Genomic DNA, 25,971 nt, shown 5'->3' on the forward strand with positions numbered 1-25,971 from the left:
GCTTGAAGTTGAATTTTGCTACCAATTCAATATTTGAACAACATAACCTACAATGGAAAAAGTAGATATAACAATAATAATTAGTAAGCAATACAAAGATGAACTTAATATATCATTTGAAAATTAAAAACAAACCTTATAGCAAATGAATTATCCTTCAAGTTAGATGGTCAATAAGCTGCTTTACTTTTATTTTTACTGTCAACAATTAAAACAAAGACACTATGAGATTTGGTATTTAAAAAAATATAAACCCAACAAAATTATAGTAAAAAACAACACTTACATATCAAATATTTTCAAAGACTTCTTGGTAGACAACGTTGCGGGTAGTGTTAGAAACTACTCCTTGGTCATCTAGGATTAGTATCTTCACACCTTTTCTAGATTTAACCCTTGATAGTGCAACATATAATTGTCCATGAGTAAAGACAGGCCTTGGCAAATACAGTCCAACATGAGATAAAGACTGTCCTTGACTTTTATTTATAGTCATTGCAAAACATAAAGTAACAGGGAATTGTCTGCGCTGGAATTTGAATGGAATATCAGAATTAGATGGAGTTAAGCTCATCCTTGGAATAAAGGCTGTTTCTCCCATCGTGTTTCCGTTTAGAACAGTAGCAACAATTATATATTTAGTCAAAGCGTTGATTATCATTCGAGTGCCATTACACAACCCTGCAGCTTGGTCAATGTTTCGAATGAGCATGATAGGAACACCGACCTTTAGTTTAATCTGATGGTTTGGGATTCCAGAGCATTTGTAATCATTTAAGAATTCAGATGTAAACCATTCTGCATTGACACCCGAATCTTAATCGGACTTGCATGGAGTATCACAACTCAAGTACTCTGTTTCCTCCCCAGGAATCATAGCTAACATAAAGTTGTTTATTTCCTCTACACTTTCAAGTGTTGGTGCAAGGATTGCTCTTTCTTGGAAGAATGAATTTTTTTCCAAATTCATCAAAAGTTTCGGATATGAAAAATTTACTATTTCAAGTAATGGATCCTTACACGGTTCAATAAGAAGATTTGGAGGAATCTCAATGAGTGATTCGGCTTCATCAATGGTTGTAACTGTTCCGTCTCCCACTTGAAGCAACCAATCAGCAAACTCTTTAATTTCTGCTGTTGAAGAAGATGAGTTAGCATTCTGCAATCTCATATTAACAGTCAACTTCATTACCTTGCAATGCTTCCATAGATATGAAGAATTGATAGCAGAACCCACAATCTCCGAACGGCTTCCTTTGGAAATAACTGGGCGTATTTGTCTAAAGTCGCCTCCTAGTACCACAACTTTCCCTCCGAATGGAATGTCATGACCATAAGTAGATCTAGTCTTCATAATGTCATTTAGAGATCTGTCCAAAGCTTCAAAGCAATGTTTGTTCAACATAGGTGCCTCATCCCAAAAAATTAGGCTTACTTTTTTCAATAATTCAGCTTTTGGGGAACCTTGACCGAGATTACATGTTGATATCTCATTTATTGAAATAGGAATAGAGAACCTGGAATGAGCAGTTCTACCTCCGGATAACAACAGCGATGCAATTCCGCTGGATGCGACATTTAACACAATAAGGCCCCTTGAACGCAAAGCAGCAGATAAGGTGTTCCAAACATATGTTTTCCCAGTTCCTCCAAAACCATATAGAAAAAAGAATCCCCCATTATCAGATAATACAGCATTCAAAACATTTTTATAAACTCCTTCTTGCTCTGAAGTAAGGCAACAAACCAATTCTTCATGAATCTTAAGCATTTCATCTTTATTGTAATTCAACTCATCTGCAACGAATCTATTTTCAAAATTATGTGCTTCATTAAATTTAGGATATGGCAAACATGGAAATTCCTTCAGTGACCTTCCATTTCCTTGAAGAATTTTTTCAATCTCTATCAAACATAGGTTCTTTAATTCTTCATCATCTATATGCAGATCTGAATGAAAGCACAAATATAATAGTTAATTTCAATTTCATTACCAAGACAAATTGGTAAAGTTTATTAAGTCGTTTCATTACCAAGACATATTGATAAATTTAATTATGGAATATTTACTATTCGTGTAGTAGTATTAATTTACCGACGGATAATTTTCAGTCTTAGACACCAGTTCACCTTGGCCGGTGTGATGCTGGAAATTGAGTCTATGTGCATGGCCATTTACTCTCAAAGTTTTAGGCTAGAGAAGAGAAAGATGGAAAATTTAGGACATTTAAAAAAATGCGATCAGCTAAGAGGAGAGGTTGGTGTTGTGCTATGGGTAAGGAGGTATCTATATGTAGATAGGTGTTGCTCTGAAATCATGGACTACAATCAACTTTCCACCAAGATTTTCTACACACTAAAATAATGTTTAATTAGTTTTGACTTTTCCGAAAATCAATAGATGTAATTAGGGAAATAATACTGAAATGAAGTAATGATTTTGGAATCAATTTTACCTTTATTATTGATTTAATCAAGAAAAACCATTAAGTATAAATGAATGGAAAGTGTCAAAATTTTGGGCCAGATATAATTGCATTTACATTTCGTTATTTTGGCCTAGGGTTGGTGTTAAATAAAATACTTTTAATTCAAATCTTATTTTATTTTATGGAATCAATGTTAAATAAGGAAAAAAAAAAACTGTTTTTTTGGAATTTAATTAGTAATTCCATTAAATGTTGCGTGGCCACGTGGGAGAAAAACTTCAAGGGTAGGCCAAAGCCATACCTTTTTCGTACAATGAGTTAATTTATGTCTTGGTGACAAAGTTTAGAACCTCAATATCTTCCATTCATTTATAATCTTTTGAATCATGCCACGAATTATGCGCATAAATTAGCTCAGGAGATCATCTAATATTACAGTTTCAGTTTTGGTCATTGAATTGATAGCCATGCCTAGTTTATCTGACCACCAAAGACTACATATGGCATGTTTGGCGGTGGAAATATTAAGATTTTCCAGGCTCAAATCTTCCCTTTTTTTTTTTGGTGCTTTAAATCTTACCTTATGCATCTCCCTTTTTCTTCCTACATGACTCTTGACAATAAATAAAGAATAAATAAAAATTCGTAAGACTTCTTTTTGTGTATGCAATTCTAGGTGGCATATTAAAGTTGATTTTTTTATTCTTTATTTCTTATGCCTCAAGTTTTATTTTAAATTCCCACAAACATAAATATGGACTCCTCATTTATTTTATAAATGGAGAAAGGTATAGCACTACTTTGGGGCCATATATAAGTGTTAGAATTATGAGTTTAGTCTCTCAAAAATATAAAAAAAAAAACTTCAATCATTGATTAAAAAATCATACGTCAATAATGCAAATACATATACATAACAAATAAATTTGTTAAAAAATATTTTCTTTTTCAAATATTTTATTTTTAAAAATTCCAACTTAATCCCTTGTTTGTATATAAAATTACACAACATCCAAATATATCTTGCACAAAAAAATATTGCAAGTTCATGATAGGGAAATATTTTAAACACATCTAGAATGAAAGATCACTACTCATCGAAAATAATAACATATATTAATAAAAGATGCAATTATATATAGTCCGGTTATGACTTTGGCAACAATTGTCCAGGTTTCTTTGGAGGCATCCACCTTTGCCAAATCGTCGATCATTGAAGTCATCAAAAAGGAGGTTAAGTTGAAATATGCAAGGAATGATGAAAAATGCTGGGAATGATGGAGGAGAAATGTCACATGAGGGGTGTATATATAGTCTGAATGAAGGGTTTGTGAAATTGAATTATTTCCCTATGATTGATCAGTATTAAACGTACGGGTCAACAAATTTCCTATTATGACATGGTATGTGTTTGTAATGCGTACATAAAATCAGCGTTTTTTTTTCTCCTATGATTGATCCTGTTCTAATTTATAATATTTGAATTTTTGTTTATATGATGAAATAGGTCCAATGAATATTCGTGTGTGTCCATAGAATCTGGCCATGATTTCCACGTTTATTCGTTCTTAATTTCATGATTGAAAAAATTATGTTAAGCAATTGAATGGGCCGAATGGAATTGTCATAGCCTCGTCATCACTCTAAAAAATTATAGCCTCGTGAATGGTATTATATGAGTGAATGAAATTGTAGCCTCGTCATCACTCATAATTTCCCAATTGAATGGGCCGAATGGAATTGTCCATTGAATGTTAAGCAAAAATTATGTCAATCAATTGAATGGGCCGAATGGAATTGTGAAATTATGATTGAAAAAATGTCAAGCAGCAAAACAATAGTAACGTATTTTTTGTAAAGTCAAATGTGCGAAATGGATGCAAACATATATAGTAACGTATTAAATGGGTGTATTAATGTGTGAATTAAATGTGCGAAATGCTCTCTGTCTGTGACACTTGTCAGCCAGAGAGATGAGTTTGAGGAGAGTAATTTTTAGAGTGACATGTGTTATAAAAATAGTGGATAACGATTTTGTTTTATAAAGTATATAGATAATGTTTATTAATAGCAGCTGGTCCATTACTACTCATAATACTCTCTATGTGCAAGTTTGAGATTCGTGTGGATGGATTAATTCCTCTTCCATCTCCATTTAAAAAAAAATCTCTTCCATCTCAATTATACTCACTTTTTATTTATATCTCTTCCTTTTCTACCGAATCAGTTATCATATCCTTCATTTCTGTTTCATCTATCACTATATCTCTCTCATTATTTGTACGTGGGATTGGGGTAAATGGATTATTATTCCTTGACAAAAGCATAATTCAAGTGAATAGTTAAACATTTCTCCAAGATAAATTTCCTCCTCAAAATATTCGCTGTTGGCTTGAACCACAAAGGCCTCCTAGAGCTCATGACGAGAGAAAAGTTGCTTAAGTGATATGCCAAAATATCAGTTCAAACATCTAAGAACAGTGTTACAGAAACATCCAAAGACAGGGAAGGAAAAAGAATAGGCCATACAACTGATACAATGAATATTCATAAAAGCTAGCAACATTGAAGATTAGAAACAGCAAGCACATGAAATGGATTGAACTACTAGTATCCGAATATATCAGTAACATCTATGAGTGCACCAGCAGAAACAAGCGTCCTTCTATTCCTTCTTCCTTGATTCCTTGAGCTGTCCCCTCTTTCGGATAGCCAAACAAAACCTGAGGCGCCAAGCATCAATAACAAACTCAGGCAGCGACGCTGCCAAGGCCCAAAGAAGGGTATGAGGCCAATACGGTGTGCAACGAGGGTCATGTCCGATCCATCGTACACCTGCTCTCGCATACCCATCTGTTGATGGAACGAAGAATGAAGATTTCTTAATTGATGCCATCTTTGTTGCCACATACAACGGAACCTGCATTCAGAAAAATCTCCATCAGAAATGCCAAAAATCATAGCAAAATCTGCATACATGAGTTAGTCTGCAAAAGCAAATCAGTCCATTTCAACATGGTCCACTCTCTATAGTAAACAAAACAAGTAAGTTAGGTGGGCGGTTTTGCAACTACTAGAAGAAAAGGTTAAGATATTCATGAATAAGGCTTTCAAATTTCCAAACCTAGTCAATAATTGAAGCTACAGGTACTTATTACTCATGAAATCAGATATCAATTTAATACTCGCAAATAATGAGAACCAAACAATTGACTGAACATGCTCTTGTCAATTTTGGAGGAGTGTCCTCCTCAGAACAAGACAAAATAAACCAATACTCAAGAAAAACAAAAATTGGACACAAACCACCCACTGAATAGTGAATACTAAAGTAAAATTTCAAAATAGAATAAGTAAGAAAAGAGTATCAATAGTTCTCAAAATGCTTTAAGGATTTGTTCCATACCATGGATGAAGGAAAAAATTGGAGACAAACACAGGGGATAGAAATCTTGTCATTAACAAAAGATCAATGTCAAACAGAATCACACAGTGTCAAGTCTTCAACTTTCAGCAAAATTTTATAGCCATCTATGACACAAAAAAGTTAAAAGGAACCAAGAGGACTCTTTTGTCAAATTTTGTCCATGGTTTATACAGGTCAAAGTTGATAACCGTAAAGGTTTTGTTTTCGCTATACCAAATTAATCAAAAGTTGCAGATCATGACAATAGTTTAGAAGTCCATAAGAAAGAGAGAGGTTATTCTTCCAAAGCTTTTACCTTTGTACTACACAACAATGCTACCAAACACCACAAAAATTCAATTTTTAGATGAGACTAGAGAAAAGAGTAGCAAGCAAGCAAGCAATAAGACACAAGTGAATCCAAACATAAGTAGCAAGCAAGCAAGCAACAAGACACAAGTGAATCCAAAAAACAATAGCACAGTAGTACCTGACACTGCACGTCAATCCCACTCTTCTTGTATTCAACATAGAGACATCTGGAAAATTGATCGATGTACCTGAAGCAACAAACAAACACTATTAGAATTAGCGAGACCTAACTCAACCCAAAAGCTAGCTTAAGAGTCGAGGGTTGCTCAATTCTTTATAAGCACTTGATCGACCATATCTCTAGCCAATGTGAAACTCTAACAAACACAAAGACACAAGAGAAATGAAGCACTCACGCTTTGGTGGCTGCATAAACAGCATAGAGCGGATCGGAAGGAATCACAATCGCAGCCCCAGAACCAATGTTAACAACCGCACCTTTCTTCCTCTTAATCATCCCGGGAAGAACAGCTTGCGTGACCTTGGTAGTTCCAACGATATTCACCTTAATCAGATTATTCAGAAGCTCCTCATCCACTTCATGGAAGAATCTCGCATAAGGGTACGAGATTCCCACGTTGTTAATCAGAACCCCAACATCAAGCCCTTGAATCGCTTCCTCAATCTTCCTCACACCCTCATCGAGATCGCCGGCGAAATCAACAACGACAGTCCTAACCTCGGTTTTCCCGAACTTTGTCGCAATGGAATCCGACACGTCTTTGAGCTTGTCAGGGCTCCGACCGACAAGGACGAGGTTGAGGCCCTTGCGAGCGAGCTCGAAGGCGAAGCTCTTACCAATGCCGTCGGTGGGTCCCGTGACGAGTGCCCAAGATCCATAGCTTTTGAGGTTTTTGGGTGCTCTGAGGAAATTGACGTAAACCCATCTGAGGAAAATGGAAGTGAATCTGAGAATGGTGAAAAGGCCCAAGGCGAAGAACGCGATGAACCATGAGGGTTGGGTTTTGAGCTTGCTGATTATGCAGCAATCCATCATGTTGAGACTTGAAGAGTGTGGTTGGTTTTGTGAAGATGAAGATGAAGATGAATTGAGCGGTTTATGAGGGAAACGTGAAGAGCATTGAATTTATTGAAAGAGGGAAGAGAGGGTAAGTAAGGTAGATGAGCGGAAACCCGCTACAATTAAGTAGGGGGGTTGGGCGGATAGCAGAATCAAATGGGAGCAGATTCAAAGCAATAGGGATTGGAAATCGTAGCCGGTTACTGCCAATTTAGGGATCATTGTGAATCAGAGGTGAAATTTGCGAGTTGGATTTGCCACCTCACTCATTAGAAATGTCACCTCACTTAAAACACTTTCAGCCCGAAATATTTTGGAAATTGGGTTCTCGAAGCATTTTCCCACTTAAAAGTGGGGTGTTATATTGTATTTTGCACTACCGCGAATTTAAATCCCGAATTAATTTAGAATATAAAATCCCGAAATAATTCAGAAATTAAAGTTAACTCTTTCGATGAGAGTTTTATTCACAAGACATAATTTAAGGGGTAACAAAACATGTACTGCTTAAACTAACCACCTATTAGGGCTTGTTGGTACGATGTATAGTATAAGGTCTGATAGTATAAGGTCTGATTGTATTAGGCGTGATAGGATAAGGTCTGATAAAATTTAAATAATATACAACGTTTGGTCATACACTGTATAATTTGGTGGCGACACTGGTGGTGTGTGTTGGTAAATCCGCAAGTGTACGAATCCACCCGGTTTTAATTATCGAACCACAAGAATTGTGAGTGAATAAATTCAGTTCAAATATTGAGTTCAAAGGTTTGTTTTATTGAATAAAAGATATGTCGAAGTAGCAAAGATAAAATAAACAAAAACTCATAAAAGAACATGCTTTGGGTTCTTGTTCAACTAGTCAATTTAAGCACATCATTCTAAGCACATGAACTCATGAATCTCTCCTTGATGATATAGCCTAGTTACTCACTTATTGATTCCTCACATAAGCAATTCTCTCATACTAAAAGCTAAGCTCAATTCCTTGTGTACTTAGTCATTTATATGAGGTTTTAGATCATGCAAATTCAGGCCATCAAACCTCAACCCTTCCTCTATTCCTAGTAGCAAGCATAGAAGGGGTAATCCCAAATCGGTTCCCTAATCTATAACAAACTTCCATTCTGATTATAGAAAAGCAAAAAGCAAGCATGTATACAAGCTTAGATTGATATTCAGAAGTTGAGATTCAAGGGTAGAAGAAGAACATGTGGGAAAGAACTTAAGATTATAACTTAAAGATGAAAAGTCTTACATGAAAACCAAAGCAATAGAAGAGAGATTAGCCAATCATGACAAGAGCCATGCTTGGCTAAGAACTTGAATTACAAGCTTGGAAGCCTTCTCTCCCTCTCCTAGATGTTCCTCTCCTTCTAAACTAATCTAAAAATGGAATAGATATCAAAGATTACCAAAGAAAATGACTAAAATCCTATTTATAGGCAAAAATCACGAGTTTGGGCTGTTCCGGCCGCTCAGGCGCCAATTCAGAGCGCCTGAGCGCCAATTCCATGCTGAAAAAATGCCTCTGGAAGGTAATTGGCGCTCAGGCGCTCAACATGAGCGCTCAGGCGCCAATTCGCTTCTAGCATGACATAAACAACGACCTAATTGGCGCTCATGCGCTCAACACGAGCGCCTGAGCGCTCTCTACATGCTAGAAAGCTTGTTGGACTTCTTCTTAACTCCTCTTTATGCCTCTTTAAGTCTCCCTTCAATTCATCAAGCTTCTTGACCTTCATTCTTCTTCAGTTTCAGACCTGATTAATCTCATCAAAACTCAAGGAAAAATATCAAGAATACCAACCATTTAATTGCACAAGGGACTCAAAACTAATGACAATTAACAAAAGACTCAAAACTATACTAAAATGCAACTAAAGTCCTTATAAAACTACATAATTACTGAACTAATGCAAATGCACAAATAAAAGTAAAAATGCATGAAACACTACATGAGACACAAGAAAAAGACTCAAAATAAACTACAAAATGACCCTAAAAACACTACTAAATCCGGGTCATCAGTGTGGAAGTGGTGGTGTTGGAAGGTGATGATGGTGGCAGTGATGGTGGATGGTGGAGGCGGCGGCACTGGCGGTAGTGGCGATGGTGGAGGGTGGTGGTGACAGTGGTGGTGTTGGTGGCGGCGGTGGCGGTGGAGGGTGGGGTGGTGATAGTGGTGGTATGAAGGTATCAACGATGGCGGCTGCGGTTGAGTATGGTGGTGACGGCGATGATGGTAAAGGGTGGTGGTGGCGATGGTGGTAGTGGTAGTAGTGGCGATAACGATGACTAGAGCGTGGTGGTGGTGGCAGCGGCGGTGTTGGTTGTAACACCCCAATTTCTCAACTGAGGAATCACATTGGGAACCTATCAAGTCTAAGGACTATTTTGTTAATCTTAAGACACAAGGTTTTTTTTTTTTTTTTAAACAACTAAATACAACATCATCGCTAAGCGAGTGCCCCCGTCACTGGTTTGATAAAACACCTCAACCATAGGGTTGGAACATAATATAGCCTTAATTAAACAACCTGTTCCCGACATATAGTAATAGTAATTTACAATATCATAAGCAGAGTTTAAAATAAGTACGCACACTTAGACAGTGGCGAAAGCAAGGTTTTAATGACAGTTTTCAGATGGCGAAGAAGACTTAAACATAGTCTACAAAAAGAAAGTTAAACTGCTTCTTCATCGCTACTCCGACGCCTACGATCCCTATCTTCAACTCAAACATAGCTAAGCTTCGGCAGAAGGACCTCCATCGCCTAATAGCGTTAAGCGCCCAAACAACAAGTAGCAAACAGAAAGGGTTAACTCCATGCAATTACCTCACATAAAAAGAGAAAAACATGCTATTGAAATTTAATTACAAGGCATGGTAATCAAACTAACAACTTATATCAAGTTAAATGACGAATCATCGAACAACATAGCATCAGATGTTAACGCCTTAAATGCGGCTATATGCTGCTACCAAAATGGATCGATCAATAATGTCTTGCAAGACGGGACAGACGAGGAACGAAACCCCTGAACTGCCACTTAATAACGCCCCTGAAAGACGGGACAGACGAAGAACGATAACTCCTGAATGCCACTTAATAACGCCTCGAAAGACGGGATAGTCATGTGGAACGACAACCACTGTACTGGCACTTGGCGTCTCGAAAGACGGGACAACCACGTGGAACGAAAACCACTGGACTGCCACTTTAGTTTCAATCCTATATGCCAAAGTCAGTCAACAACATCTCGTGACTTCATTAGTCACTCGATCAACAACTTCCGATCCAATAATCAAGTCAAAGTTATCACATGTTACTCATAATTTCAACAAGCATACGCCTTATAGAACATGCATACTAAATCATCAATATTCTAATATCACGAACATCAGAGCATCAACAATAACCAATGACCGAAGCCCTAGAAAATGTTTGGCAAAAGTCTCAGAAACAGTCAACATAAGCTGATATATAACGCAGTAAAACATGTCAATTCTTCAATCAAATGTCAATCAAATTAAACACCTTCATCTCAAACGCAAGCAGTGCGATTAAAGCATGCAAGACTCAAAGACACTCTATACTGACTTACCCTAACCTTCGTGAGTAGTGCATAGAAGTTGCGAACCTCGTGACCCTTCAGATCTTATAAAATTATTTGCTTTCGTAAAGCTAAGCTTCAAGATCCGAGCTCCTGCTTCCAAGACTCAAGATTCTCAAAAACTAATTTACTCCAAGACTCAAGATTCTCAAAAACTAATTTACTCTAAAGTAGTGTTATTGTAAGAGATGTATGAGAATATATCTTTTTTTCTTCCCTAAAGCCACTCACAATGCTGTCTATTTATAGACATAAAGAGGTATTCATTGGTGGTGGATCAAGAAACAATCAGATCATATAGAAAGCTTGACGTGAATTAACATGCAACAAGTAGGAGTGTTAACATGCAAGAAGAAGGTGCTGTCAAGATATAATTCATGGTAGGGTGTGTGTCATGCTTGAATAGGCAAATGACTCATCATAGGAATTGAAGAGTCATGCTCTAGGACACTTGGGAAACGTGGTTCTCTGCCACACAAGGGAAATGAAAAAGCTGAAGTTATATAACATATTTGTGGTATGAGATGATTTTGGTAGTGTGAGATTTAACTCATAGAGCTATAGAAAAATATTAGGAAGATGAATCATTATGCTAAAAAATTATGATGAACTCTATGATATAATTTAAGATTACTTTGAGAAAGTTTAAGTGATCAAGTGTAGAAGTGTTAATAAGTTATATAAACATATATGTATTAAATCCTTTGGCAGCATTCTTCTTCTTCTTTCTTTTTTTCTTTTTCTTTGTAAGTCACTTACCTTTTTTTTTTCTTTTCTATTAGAACATCTCCAATGCAAGGTTCTTAGTTCTTATTTTTGAGTTAAGAACTAAGAACTAAGAACTTTACCATTAGAGGTGCTGACATGGAGCTCTTAGTTCTTAAAAAAAAGAACTCAGTTCTTATATAAATAGTTTTACTTTTTGAGTTCTTAGCTTAAAATATTAATTATTTCTCTCTCATCCAAATTACTTTAGTACTTTATGAGTTTTGTTTTATTACTTTATGAAAAAAAAAAGTATAAATAATGTGGTTGGTGGGACCAAATGAATGGTGGTAAGAACTAAGAACTAAGAACTCATGGTTGGAGCAAAATTTCTTGAGAGTTGCTTAAACACATGTGGCAATACAAACCCACATGAATAGTGCTAAGAACTAAGAAATAAGAACTAGCATTGAAGATGCTCTTAACTTCGTCACTTACGTGACTATTTTTTTTTCCTTCTAAACTTTCAATTTTTCTTTGCTTTTCTTTATTTGTTTAGAAAATAATAATAATATTAATAATACACTCATTTATATAAACACACAAGGCACAATTAACACATCAACTTAAGCTTCATAGCGCTTATCATCCTTAAGCCGATAAATAACTAGTTAATTAAACGCTTAATCTACCTGGGTCTTACATTGGTGGAGGTAGTCGTGGTAGTGACAGTGGTGGTGGTGGTGGTAGTGGTGGAAGCAGTGGTGGTGGAGGGTGATTGTGGCGGTTGATTAAATATATTCAAGTAGTTTATACATTGCACTCTTATTATGCCTTATCCATCATCTATAGCGTGAATTAAATAATCTATCTTTTTAATGTATAAGAGAAGATTGACGTATAAGCTTATACAATACAATGTGAGCACCAAACAATGGATAAATCCATAATGTATTGTATAAGCTTATACTATCATAAATAATACGGTGTACCAAACAACCCTTAGTTTTTTTTTCTTATAAGAGGAAAAGTCTATTAGTTCTTTTTATATACATTTAAATCAATTCTTTATTTTTTCTCCTATAAGAACCTCGATGCTTCCCATGTATGAACTTTGGATTAGATGATCGTTTGCTATTGATTGTGATTTTTCCATTGTCTAAACACGGTGGGATCATTGTGCATTTACCATCATCAAATTTTATTGGGTTAAATATGTTTAGTATTCGAGTTAGTGTGTATTTGTGCTTGGATAAGCGTTAGCAGAATTGAATCTGAAATCAAAATTGGATCTGCTAAATATGAGTTTGAGTATGTGATTTTGGTTTGATTACATTTATGAGGAATTAAATGCGAGTTTGAGTATGTGATTTTTGTTTGAATACATTTATGAGGAATTAATTTCAGTAACAAAATTTTGTTTGGATAACTTTGGTTAGTGGATATAACTACTATAATGATAATAAATGAATAACTATTATAATTTACAATTCAAATGTAGTTTAGTTGGGCCAGAATAGTGGGCTTAGCAATAGCATTGGAAAGTTGCCACTGGTAGTGGCAGGTTTAGTTTGTATAAGGGCTCATCCTTCACAAGTCCGCTCATCCTTCAGTATTTGGGAGATCATCCAGATGGAGAAGTACTCATCCTTCAGAAGTCTCCTTAGTTCCCCTTAGTTTATATGAAATAAGGTTTTCTTCTATGAGTTCATGTTCTCTGTTTTAATATTAGCTTGAATGCATGCAAGTTGTTTTACTTATTCTTTGCACAAATGAAAGTTTAGTTTAGAATAAGGGACCTAGGATGAGATTGTTCGTTGTCGCACCTTAGGAATAAGGGTGGGGGGCTGGTAGTTTATGGCATAAAAATAAGAACTTCATCTTCAATTGAATTATTCATAGGTACCTGAGAAATCAAACTAATGAGATTTACGTGAAAGCTTTATTTGTCTTGAAGAACCAACATCTAAAGACTTAAACTAGATCAACCATAAAATGAATTCCATGAGTTTCATACACTCTTAGTACTTTGGACATAACCTGAATTGGTGAAACCAACCCAAGTGCTATCTTTATCATAATCGTTTCTTTGTTTCATAATCAAGATCATCTCCTAACTAAGTATACATTTCTTTTACTTTTTTATAGTCGAAACAACTATTTCTTCTTGCAATTTGGTTTAACACACAATCTCTGTGGTTTGACAATCTTTTATATTACTTCGATCAATCCGTACACTTGCGGAATTCGGATCACCTAACATTTCTATTTTCAAGCATAAGGAAGGACATGCTAAAGCTGAATATGTGAAAAAGTTGCATGAACGTGTGAATACTAAAGTTAAAAAGAAAAATGAGAACTATGCTAAGCAAGCAAACAAAGGGAGGAAGAAAGTTGTATTCCAACCCGGAAATTGGGTTTGGGTGTTGGACTGGGCGGGACATAAAGAAGATTATGTCCCGCCCAAAATGAACAAATAATCATTGAAGATAGCCATGGCGGGAAAGGCAACATGACGAGCTTCATTGCCCTCCCTTAGGTGATGGACCCACAAGCCAGCTGGAAGATTCCTTTGGATTTGTCTTATATGTACGGGGATTTGGGCCCTGATTGTCAGGCCCAAATATAGGAAAGATCCATATCATGACCACCCCCTCTATAAAAGGGGAGGTCATCCACTTGTACGAAACCAACTTTTTCAGCATTAATGAGAATATTCCTTTTATGGTAGTTTTGCTATTTTAGTGCTCTGCTAGGGTTTACTTTTTGTCTCTCTTACATAAGCTTGCCCTAGTACAGAACATTGGCGCCGTCTGCGGGGAGGACTTACCTCTTCCGGTGACAGAAGGAGGAATCGCGAGCCATGGAGACTCGTTCATACGGCGTAGGTCGGCGCGATCATCGCCGGCGCGGTGGTGGTCGACACGGCGGTCGCGCCGGCGGACGAAACAACAACCGTCCCGTACTGGACGACCAAGAGCAGGAAGCTTCCTCGGAGGGGGTCCACTCAGTGGCGCCGTCGCCGGCGTCATTGGTGAATGCAGCTCCGGGAAGACCTTCAGATCTGATCGCTAAATCAGATCCAGGTGTTCGGCGGCGTTCAACGCCGCCTGACTACGTGAACTTGGAAGATCTTAAAACAACTGCTCCACGGAGAGCGCAAGAGGCAGTGACAGGTATCACGCCTGCGGCTTTGCAACAAATGTTAGATACCTTGCAGAAGGTGCAGTCCCAAAACGAGCAGTTGCAAGCCCAAGTTGAGTATCTTACTCAGCGGCAGAATTTTAAGCAAGAACAACGCCTGGAGGCGGAGGATGTAGTTGAATTCCAACCTTTTGTTCCAGCCATCACTAGGGTGGACATTCCAAAGCACCTGCAAACCATGGCATTAGACGCCTTTTCGGGCGAATCTGATCCTATGGAGCATCTTAGATACTTCAATACTAAAATGGTGATCGGCGGGGCGTCGGATGCGGTAAAATGTCGATTATTGCCTTCCACGTTCAAGGGCATGGCGATGCAGTGGTTCATTCGACAACCGCCCTTCTCCATTGATAATTTCACTGATCTGTCCACTAAGTTTCTGACTCAATTTTCCGCCAATAAAACCACAAAAGCAACAATGTTTGATCTCATCAGCATACATCAGCAACCAGGCGAGAAATTAAAAACCTACATGGCACGCTTCAGCAAGATGGCGGTGCAGTTGGAGGATGAAAATCCAGATGTCTGTTTGGCGTCATTCAAAAATGGCCTTCGGGCGGGAGATTTGAATAGAGACTTAACAAGGCGACCGGCGAAGGATATGATGGATCTTCGCGCTCGTGTTCAAGAGTTCATATTGATTGAGCAAGATGACCAGAAGAAACAAGAAAGAGAGGAAGGACGTAAGCAGTCTCAATCTGGCGGTGTTTCACAAGACAAATCTAAGGCGGGGAAGGAAACCAGGATAGCGCAAACCCCCCGTGTACCAAGACCGGGACCATACCACAACTCTAAACCTGGCTTTCAAAATACATGGCACAGAAACTCACAAGGTCCCGCTGCTGCCACAGCTGGTCAGCCTGGTGCTTCGCCAACGCCAATCCCACTTACTAAGTTGAATGCACCCTTAAGTACCATTTTAAGGGCGGTTGGACAGACCAACGTTGTGCAGTACCCACCACCCCCACGGCGGCCGCCAGCTAACGTGGACACCAATAGGTGGTGCGAGTACCACAGAGCGTTGGGGCATACGACAGATAATTGCTGGAATTTAAGACGGGAAATTGATCGCTTGATTAAAGCTGGCCATTTGGCAAACTTTGTCAAAGACACAGCAGCGCCGGAGGTAGCTAAAATCACTCAAGGGGACAAAGGTAAAGGTAAAGAGATAGTTGAAGAGTTGGGCGATCCTGCTGGGGAATGCTTATCTATTGCAGGAGGATTTGGCGGGGGTGCAATTTCAAGTAAGGCTAGAAAACGCTACGTGGCGGCAGTACACTCAGTACAGGAGTCGAACGAAGGCGAGTGTTGGGTGAATCATTCCCCTATTATATTCACCCCTCAGGATTTTGCGCATGTAATTCCCCATGACAACGATCCAATTGTGGTAACAATTAGGGTTAACAATTATGTGACAAAGAAGGTATTCTTAGACCAGGGATCTTCGGCAGATATCATCTATGGAGATGCCTTTGATCGCTTGGGACTAAAGGAATCAGATTTGAAACCATACAGGGGAACTTTGGTGGGATTTACAGGAGACCGTGTCAGTGTGCGGGGATACGTCGAAATTCCGACTGCCTTTGGAGAAGGAGAGTTTGTCAAGAAGTTTCAAGTAAAGTACTTAGTATTGGCGTGTAGAGCCAATTACAACGTACTCTTGGGGCGAGACACCCTCAACAAGGTCTGCGCGGTCATCTCAACTGCTCATTTAACTGTTAAATATCCCGCCTGCAACGGGAAGGTCGGGATATTGCGTGTAGACCAGAATGCAGCAAGGGAATGCTATTTGAGGAGCGTGGCGCTCTATGGGCGGAAGGCCGCCAAGGAGAGCCACCGAATTACAGAAATCTTCCCACAAGAAGGATTTAGCTTGGACCCAAGAGATGATGCTGATGATTTTCGCCCACAACCGCTGGAGGAAACCAAGCAGGTGCAAGTCAAGGACAAGTTTCTAAAGATTGGCAGTGGTTTGACAACAGAACAAGAGGACAGACTAATCACCCTTCTGGGTGATAATCTAGATCTCTTCGCATGGACCATCAATGATGTACCAGGGATTGATCCCAAGGTGATCACTCATAAACTAGCCATACGACCAGGGGCGACCCCGGTCATCCAACCAAGGCGAAGAATGAGTGAAGAAAAGAACAAGGCTGTACAAGTAGAGACTGAAAAATTGATCAAGGCCCGCTTCATCCGTGAGGTACAGTACCCAACGTGGCTCGCCAATGTGGTAATGGTCAAGAAGGCCAATGGGAAATGGCGAATGTGCACGGACTACACGAGCCTGAACAAAGTGTGTCCCAAAGATTCGTACCCACTTCCCAATGTTGACAAGCTTGTGGATGGAGCTTCAGGGAATGAACTTTTAAGTCTCATGGACGCTTATTCGGGCTATAATCAGATTATGATGCATCCCTCGGATGAGGAAAGTACAGCATTCATGACCAATCAGGCGAACTATTGTTACAAGACAATGCCTTTTGGTTTGAAAAATGCAGGAGCTACGTACCAACGGCTCATGGACAAAATTTTTTCAAAGCAAGTAGGCAGGAATATGGAGGTGTATGTGGATGACATGATTGTAAAATCCGCCAGGGCTAGTGATCATGGTGGCGACCTTAAAGAAGCGTTTGATCAGTTAAGAACATATCAAATGAAGTTAAACCCTGAGAAGTGTTCTTTTGGGATCCAGGGAGGAAAATTCTTGGGATTTATGTTAACATCAAGAGGAATAGAAGTAAACCCAGATAAGGGAAGGGCGATCTTGGAAATGAAAAGCCCAACAAGTGTAAAGGAGGTTCAGCGTTTGACAGGGCGAATGGCCGCCTTGTCACGTTTCTTGCCAATGGCGGGTGACAAAGCAGCCCCGTTCTTCACATGTTTAAAAAAGAATTCAAAGTTTCAGTGGACAGAGGAATGCGAACAAGCTTTTACCAAATTGAAAGAAACATTGGCCACATTACCGGTACTCTCCAAGCCAACACCAGGCGTTCCATTAGTGCTCTATTTGGCGGTTACTGACAAGGCGGTAAGTACGGTTTTGCTCCAGGAAGAAGGAAAAAAGCAGAAAGTTATATATTTCGTGAGCCATACTTTACAGGGGGCAGAATTGCGGTACCAAAAAATTGAAAAGGCGGCTTTGGCGATTCTGAAAACTGCAAGGCGCCTCAGACCTTACTTCCAAAGTTTCCAAGTCAAAATTAAAACTGATGTTCCCTTAAGGCAAGTACTTCAGAAGCCTGATTTATCAGGGCGATTGGTTAGCTGGTCAGTTGAGCTGTCAGAGTATGACTTGCAATATGAGCCAAGGGGCCAAGTCACAATCCAGAGTTTAATTGACTTCGTGGCGGAATTAACACCCACTGAAGGAGAGAAGACTCAAGGAGAATGGGTCCTGTCTGTGGATGGATCCTCTAATAACACTGGAAGTGGGGCGGGAATAACAATCGAAAGTCCAGATAAAATGATCATTGAACAGTCTCTCAAGTTCGAGTTCAAGGCGAGCAATAATCAATCTGAGTACGAGGCTCTGATTGCCGGCTTAAGGTTGGCCATTGAATTGGGAGTCCAGAAGTTATTTATCAAAGGAGATTCGCAGTTAGTGGTTAAACAAGTGAAAGGTGAGTACCAGGTGAAGGATCCGCAACTGTCCAAATATTTGGAAGTGGTGCGCAGATTGATGATGGAGGTCAAAGAAATCAAAATAGAACATGTCCCGAGGGGACAAAATGAGAGGGCTGATGTATTGGCGAAGTTGGCAAGCACAGGGAAATTGGGCAACTACCAGACAGTCATTCAAGAAACCCTGCCTCGCCCGAGCATTGATTTGGTAGAAATAAAGTTGAAAGCTGTAAAGTCAGTCAATGAGGGCGAGCTATCTTGGATGGAATCGATTAAAACCTTCTTAGAGAACCCACCAAAGGAGGATGATTTGAACACTAGAACAAAACGCAGGGAAGCCAGTTTCTACACACTGGTGGATGGTGAGTTGTATCGGCGAGGAATCATGTCTCCCATGCTCAAATGTGTCGATACCAAGGACGCCCTCGGAATAATGGCGGAAGTCCACGAAGGCGTGTGTTCTAGTCATATTGGCGGGCGATCCTTGGCAGTTAAGGTGATAAGAGCAGGATTCTATTGGCCAACCATGAAGAAGGATTGTTTGGAGTATGTTAAGAAATGTGAAAAATGTCAAGTCTTTTCTGACCTGCACAAGGCTCCACCAGAAGAATTAACAACCATGATGGCGCCTTGGCCGTTCGCCATGTGGGGGACCGATATCTTAGGACCATTCCCTGTGGCGAAAGCACAAATGAAGTACATCATCGTGGCGGTTGATTACTTCACTAAATGGATAGAAGCCGAGGCGGTGGCGACTATCACAGCTGCCAAGGTCAGGAACTTCCTGTGGCGAAGGATCGTTTGTAGATTTGGGGTCCCCATGGCGTTAGTAATGGATAATGGGACCCAATTCACAAGTAGTGTTACCCGGGAATTCTGTGCAGAAATGGGAATCGAGATGCGATTTGCCTCTGTAGAACATCCACAGACCAATGGGCAGGCTGAATCGGCTAACAAAGTTATCCTGAAGGGTTTAAAGAAGAAACTGGATGAAGCAAAAGGGCTTTGGGCGGAGGAACTACCAGGCGTTCTTTGGGCATACAACACCACGGAGCAGTCAAGCACAAAGGAAACCCCGTATCGTCTAACTTATGGAACTGACGCCATGCTCCCAGTGGAAATTGAAAACCAAAATTGGCGAGTGGCTCGGTTTAATGAAAATGACAACGGAGAAAACTTAATAGCAAATCTAATTATGCTGCCCGAGGAACAACGAGAGGCCCACATAAGAAATGAGGCGGGAAAAGTGAAGGTGGCAAGAAAGTTCTCAACAAAAGTGGTGCCAAGAAAAATGAGGGTAGGAGACTTAGTGCTCCGAAAAAATACAATACCCGATAAACACAACAAACTCTCACCCAACTGGGGCGGGCCTTACAGGATTATTGGCGATGTTGGAGGAGGAGCTTATAAGTTGGAACAACTAAGCGGTCAAAAGGTTCCACGAACATGGAACGCCTCTCATCTAAAGCAGTATTTTAGTTAGTAGAAACAACAAATGTGAATGAAGTCGCACTCTTTTTCCCTTTCTTTGGAAAGGTTTTTAATGAGGCGACAATTGTAATGAAGGGACAATTGTTCCCATACGAAGGAAAATTAATGAAAAGATCATTTCAACAGAATCGTATGTTTTTTGAATTTTTATTACGAGTTCATGCAATGCAAATCGTATCAAGGTATGCAAATACCGCGAGTAAACCTTTCGGAATAAGAAAGTATCGCCTTCAAAAGTTAAAAGCCTTGGCAATTCTAGTGGCCACTAGAAACCAAGCCTCGTCGAAAAATCGGCTAAGGTATATAACAACGAAAGTTGGGAACAACTAAAAACAACGAATGAACTTAAGATGATATCCATTTAAAGTAGAGAAAAGGGGGCGATGCCCATACATGATTTGGAATGAAAATAAAACGGGGCAATGCCCAAAGAAAAATTTCAACTTCATAAAATAAAAACAAATTCAAGCCAGGTTCTCGTTGTTGGCGTTGTTGCCCTGGCTTGTCCCAGCTTGAGGATCTTCCTTCCCTTGATCCTCATTCCTGTGCTGCTCATTCCCATCCTCACCATCTTCTTCAGGCTCACTCTCATCATTGAATTGGGGAAGGAGATCGAGGCTAATGTCATCATCACCAACTACTTGACCATCCTTGATCTCCTTCAGCCACCCAATGCGGGAAAGATCAAAGCCCGGCTCAACTACACTGATCTGCTCTTTGGCCGCCAGAAAGCCTTGAGCATATTGGAGAGAAGCACGCCCTAGGATGGAAGCATTCAGGCGATCATGTTTCTTCTCCAACTTTTGATATTTGGCTTGAATGGCAGTGTGCTTGTCATTTATGGCTTCTTTAAGAGACTTGGTCTTTTGAAGAAGCAGGTCCGAAGCAGCCAAGTCTTCAGTTAATTTCGCACACTTCTCCTCAGCAGATTTCAGCTTGTTGTTGGCGGTCTCAGCATCAGTTTTAGCCTGTTCATAGGCTGCCTTGTAATCAGCTACCTTCTTCTCAAAACGGTTTTTGGCTGAGATCAACTCTTTCACACACTGAGCCATTCCCGCTACAGTACTGGCGGCAGAAAGCGCGTGATGGATCGCCATGGAAGCAATGTTGGGGGGACCTTGACCGGAAATGTCCTTGTGAATCCGGTTGTCAAAAGTACGGGTCATGAATTCCAGCCCATTGAAGTGAGGATCCGACAAGCTCAGCAAGGGGGGAGGAGCTTCGCCACCAATGGCTGAACTAGGGCCAGCCTGGCCAAATGGAGTTGATGGGCGGTTGATCAGCGTGCTTGGATCTTGTTGAGGGGGCGGGACATTGTCATGTCCCTTCTTTTTCTCAGCTGGACGAGTTTTTGAATCAAGAGTTGATTGGTGGAGAGGCTTACCACCAGCAGCACTTGAAGTTTTTTGACGTTTAGGGTCCCTGACGTTGTCAGAACCCGAGGTACCTTCATTCTTCTTCTTCTGCTCAGTTTCGGCGGCCCTCTTTTTCGCCGCCGCAGCAGACTGGGCGAGGTACTCCTTCATCTTGAGTGGGTTCGCGTCAACCTTGCCTTTTCCCATCGTAGCTGTACGGAAAACATCAATTAGACGAGATACATGAACAAAAAGAAAAAGAAGTTACGTACAAAGATTATAAACTTACTAAAAAATTGATTTAAAGTGCCGGACTTCGACGCCTCAATCAAGTCATGACCGGAAATTACTGGTAGTGTGCGGAGGTAATCGGCGACGCCTTGTTCAGATTCATCCAAGGCGTCGTATGAAACAGATATTTTTCGGCGAGGGTTCTTTGTCCAGTAAAAAGGGAAGAGGGGGTTATTGTCAGAATCTCGGAACAAGTTCTTTATTTCGGGCGACTCCACAACTTTAAAGTATTTCTTCTGCCATACTTTGTAATGGCTTTTAAGGGCGGTAAACCGACTCATGTTCTTACGGGCTAATAGTGGAACCCATTTCACAGAAGTAGGTTTAGTGGTGACTGATTTATAGAAAAGGAAGAACAAGGGATAGGTTGGAGTGAAACTCAAGTGTTCACAAAGAATTTCAAAGCAGCGGAGGAAACCCCAGGCGTTGGGCTGGAGTTGGCAAGGCGCCACATTCAGAAAAGAAAGAACGTGACATATAAACGGCGAGAAAGGAAGTTTAATGTTTAAATCTAAGAAGAAATAGCCATAAACAAAGAAAAAATCGGGCGATCCATCGTCTGGTTCTTTACGCAACAGAACACAGTCATCTTCGCCACATGGGAGGACATTCAACAGATGATCTTCATTATTCGAGGTGGCGGGATCTATCTTCGTGAACCCTTGAGCAGAAATTCGAAGCGAACTAATGCTCCCAACGCTGCTCCAGATAGAATGCAACAGACATTTATCTTCAACTAAATGCACGTCAGAGCGCCATTCAGGTGAAGACAAATCTCCATTAGAGGAGAGAATTGAGTCTACAGAGCCGGCGGGACCGGAATCATCATGGGTAGAAGGCGAGGAATGAATTTCAATTATAGAGGGGGCGACAACTTCCTCCTCCGTGGAGGGTGAAGAAAGTTCTAGGGAAGAAAGGCTAGCGTTTGGTAAAGACATGCGAGGCAGTTTCATAAAAAGAAGATGAACAGAGTTAAAAGAAGAAAGAAGATGAACAGAGTCAGAGAAAAAAGAAGTAAACGAAGAGTCTCAAGAAAGAGAAAAACTAACCAGAGGGAGAACCGTGAATTTGAGAAAGGAGAACGTCGGCGATAGGGGAGCACCGCGCAATGACGACGGCCGGAGGAAGAAAAGGTTCACCGGAGTTCAAAGAAGAGAATGAAAGCTGCGGTGAAAAGGGTTTTCAGAGCAAAAGTTTTAAGAAAGTGAAAAATGAAAAGTGAAAAGGGGATTTTATAGAGAGAAAGGAAGAGAGAGAATGAGTGGGGGAAGATCGTGGGATCGTGGGATTTGAAATTCGAAAAGTTAGGAAGCGAAAAGACATTACTCCTCGAGACGCGCAACTGAAGATTGCATTTATAACAAATGATGACGAAATCCCGGAAAATAAGGATACGTGCGTCAGTTGAAAAGACGTGGTTGGCGGTTATGATTAATGGCGACATATCTTTGAAACGGCAACAAAGGTGGCGAAGCGTGAAAATGGCGATGTAACAACGAAGGTAAAATGGCGATGAACGAATAAACAATAGCGGCGAACTACTAGGTAACATGATGAAGACATTTCAACTCTCTACTCGAGTCTCATGTCTTGGGGGCATGTGGACTGGGCGGGACATAAAGAAGATTATGTCCCGCCCAAAATGAACAAATAATCATTGAAGATAGCCATGGCGGGAAAGGCAACATGACGAGCTTCATTGCCCTCCCTTAGGTGATGGACCCACAAGCCAGCTGGAAGATTCCTTTGGATTTGTCTTATATGTACGGGGATTTGGGCCCTGATTGTCAGGCCCAAATATAGGAAAGATCCATATCATGACCACCCCCTCTATAAAAGGGGAGGTCATCCACTTGTACGAAACCAACTTTTTCAGCATTAATGAGAATATTCCTTTTATGGTAGTTTTGCTATTTTAGTGCTCTGCTAGGGTTTACTTTTTGTCTCTCTTACATAAGCTTGCCCTAGTACAGAACAGGTGTACATAAGAAAGGAAAGGTTCTAGAACAAAGGAAATTCAAACTCCAACCTAGAGGGGATGATCCATTTCAAGTGCTGAGAAGATCAATGACAATGCCTACAAGATAGAACTTCCCGGTGAGTATAACATAAACTCAACTTTTAATGTGGCTGATTTGTCTCTCTTTGATGCAGATGGTGGAGACTTTGATGTGAGGTCAAATCCTCTTCAAGAGAGAGAGGAAATGATGAGGAAAAGATCAAGGGCAAGGACCAAGGGGAACTTAAGGGACTTGGAGGAACAATGACGAGGTCCAGAACCAAAAAGACCAAAAAGAGGCTCTTCAGCAAGTTTTGGCAACAATTCTTGAAGTTGGAGTCAATTTGGAAGATGTGAAGCTCAAATTAGTTAATTGTCTCATGGCAAATGAAAAGAAGGGGCGAACCATGGAGGCTGAGTTATGTTGAATAAAGGCCCAAATGAGAGTAAGAGTGGCAGCCAAATTCCTTGTGAATTGCTCCGCTGAGACTGTTTGTTTTAATTTGAAGTTGTTAAGTCCAATAAAGCCTAAACCATCAAGGGTTGATTTCGGCCTATGCAACTGATGGGGAGGGCGACATGGCGTGAATGAGACTTCTTAAGGCTTAGAATTTCAGTTTCCATTGGGGTTATTCAGCACCATGAATTTCCATCATTGGAGTTAATGCTTTGTCTTGTTTTTTAATGTAATAATGGTCCAACCATTAAGGCTTTCATTCAGCCTTTGTAGCTGATGATGAGGAGCCAATTAGTGTCTTAAAGAGTTAGTTTTCCAGTTACAAGTAGGAATAATTGGCTCCATGAATTAGTCTTTCCAGGAATAATAGTGTCTTATTGTCTTGTGTCAAGTTTGTAACCAAGAAAGCACAATGGCAGGCACCTTATAAGCTGCGCCCTCTTTCCTTGTTGAACACATCATGAATTTTTTTTTGAGTTTTCAAATTCAATTCTTGAGAGTGATTCTCTTGTTTCTTGAGTGATTCAAGAAAATTGACTCGGCAAAGGATTGTCATCTCTTTTGTGTGACGTCTTCACCTTCCATTTCATGAAGACGTACTCCTTCCTTACCACTTTCAGCCCTAGCACGTTACAAGACCATCACCTTCCTTTATTTTCTGTGCTTTTTCTGGCAAAGACCAATTCCTAGGCAATCCCTTTCAGCCCTTGAATCTTCTTAGGGCATATCAAAGGTCGAAAATTCATGATATTTAAGTCTAGCCAATTAAACTTGCCCTTTAGCCTCTACACAATAAGGTAGAGGTGCTCCACTTATCTTTTGCAACTCATCGTTTATTTCTTCCCAAATTGTTGTCTTAAATGTTGAACTTTGCAACTGCCCCTTTTACACCAGATTATAAATTATTTCAACGAATGCCTTTGTGTTTTGGTTTGTCCATTCGATGGTCTCTCCCTTCTTACTTTTTCCTCCCTATCTTATGCAAATAATTTCATATTAAACCAATACACTAATGATTTTTTAATGATTTTTTTCATCCAATAGACAACAAAGCATACTAATATATCAAATCATACCGACGCCGCAATGAAAATATTTCAGTTAACAATAGCAAAGCAAGGAAAAAATGAGACAATAATACCAAACCATCAGATCTATAGCATGTTCAGTACATGACCTCTGGTATTTACATCGGCCTAAAAATCAACTTCTTAAATTTCAAGTCTGTATTATACCCATGATTAATGTTTCACAGCTATTGGCAATAATCCACTGGAAATATTTGAGTGACTAATGAATTTCAAAACATTGCTCAATGACAACATGACTCTTTTAGAAACACAATTTTCCTCTCAAAATAGATGGGAAGGCACAGCACCCAAATAAACGTGCGTGAAATCGAGCAGTACTGCAGAGGTCACACCATCAAATATACACATTCCAGGTAACACTTGAGCAGATTCAAAATTATAATGTGCAGACTTCTACTGCAACTCTCAATAGAACAGTACTGCAGAGGTCACACCATCATAATTCTTTTTTCAGACAACACAACATTATTCAATCAGACATAACATAACACACTAAGCCTATAGGAGAGTTTCTGCTCACTTCATAAATGGGTTTGATGGATTACATACAAAGGTGGTGAGAAACTTTTAATTCAGTTTTGAGATGAATAATTTGACAGTGAGACATAGACTAACAATACCTAAACTAAATAGCCCACAGATATAAAGATATTGATTGCATAAAAAAATGAAAGGCATGTGATTTGAAATTGATTGCATAAGAAAAGAAAAACATGTGTTAAGACTGCCTTAAAATATTTTCCTGGCCAAGAAAATAGAAACCCCCAGGATAAACATTAACTGTCGACTAAAGCTATGGAAAACATCTTTGTGGAATGGTTTATGAAATATGGAAAATAGTCAAAGAGAATGATCTCATATTAGTCCAGTGTCTGATATGTTCATCAAACTCCAACCTTCCA

The 25,971-nt window shown here is 39.7% G+C and overlaps 1 protein-coding gene and 1 pseudogene across 1 annotated transcript; both read right to left on the bottom strand.

Moving 5' to 3' along the window:
- Positions 1-289: 289 nt before the first annotated feature.
- On the bottom strand, positions 290-1,027 carry LOC130722288 (uncharacterized; annotated as a pseudogene).
- A 3,822-nt stretch (positions 1,028-4,849) lies between these two features.
- Positions 4,850-7,545, bottom strand: LOC130723768 (very-long-chain 3-oxoacyl-CoA reductase 1-like). Its single transcript, XM_057574893.1, has 3 exons — positions 6,564-7,545; positions 6,326-6,395; positions 4,850-5,349 (listed from the first exon to the last, which is right to left on the bottom strand). Exons 1-3 carry the CDS (start codon positions 7,202-7,204, stop codon positions 5,095-5,097), a joined length of 966 nt encoding a protein of 321 aa, XP_057430876.1. The 5' UTR covers positions 7,205-7,545; the 3' UTR covers positions 4,850-5,094.
- Positions 7,546-25,971: the final 18,426 nt, after the last annotated feature.

Source organism: Lotus japonicus, chromosome 6, assembly GCF_012489685.1.
Source record: "Lotus japonicus ecotype B-129 chromosome 6, LjGifu_v1.2".
Lineage (NCBI taxonomy): Eukaryota > Viridiplantae > Streptophyta > Magnoliopsida > Fabales > Fabaceae > Lotus > Lotus japonicus.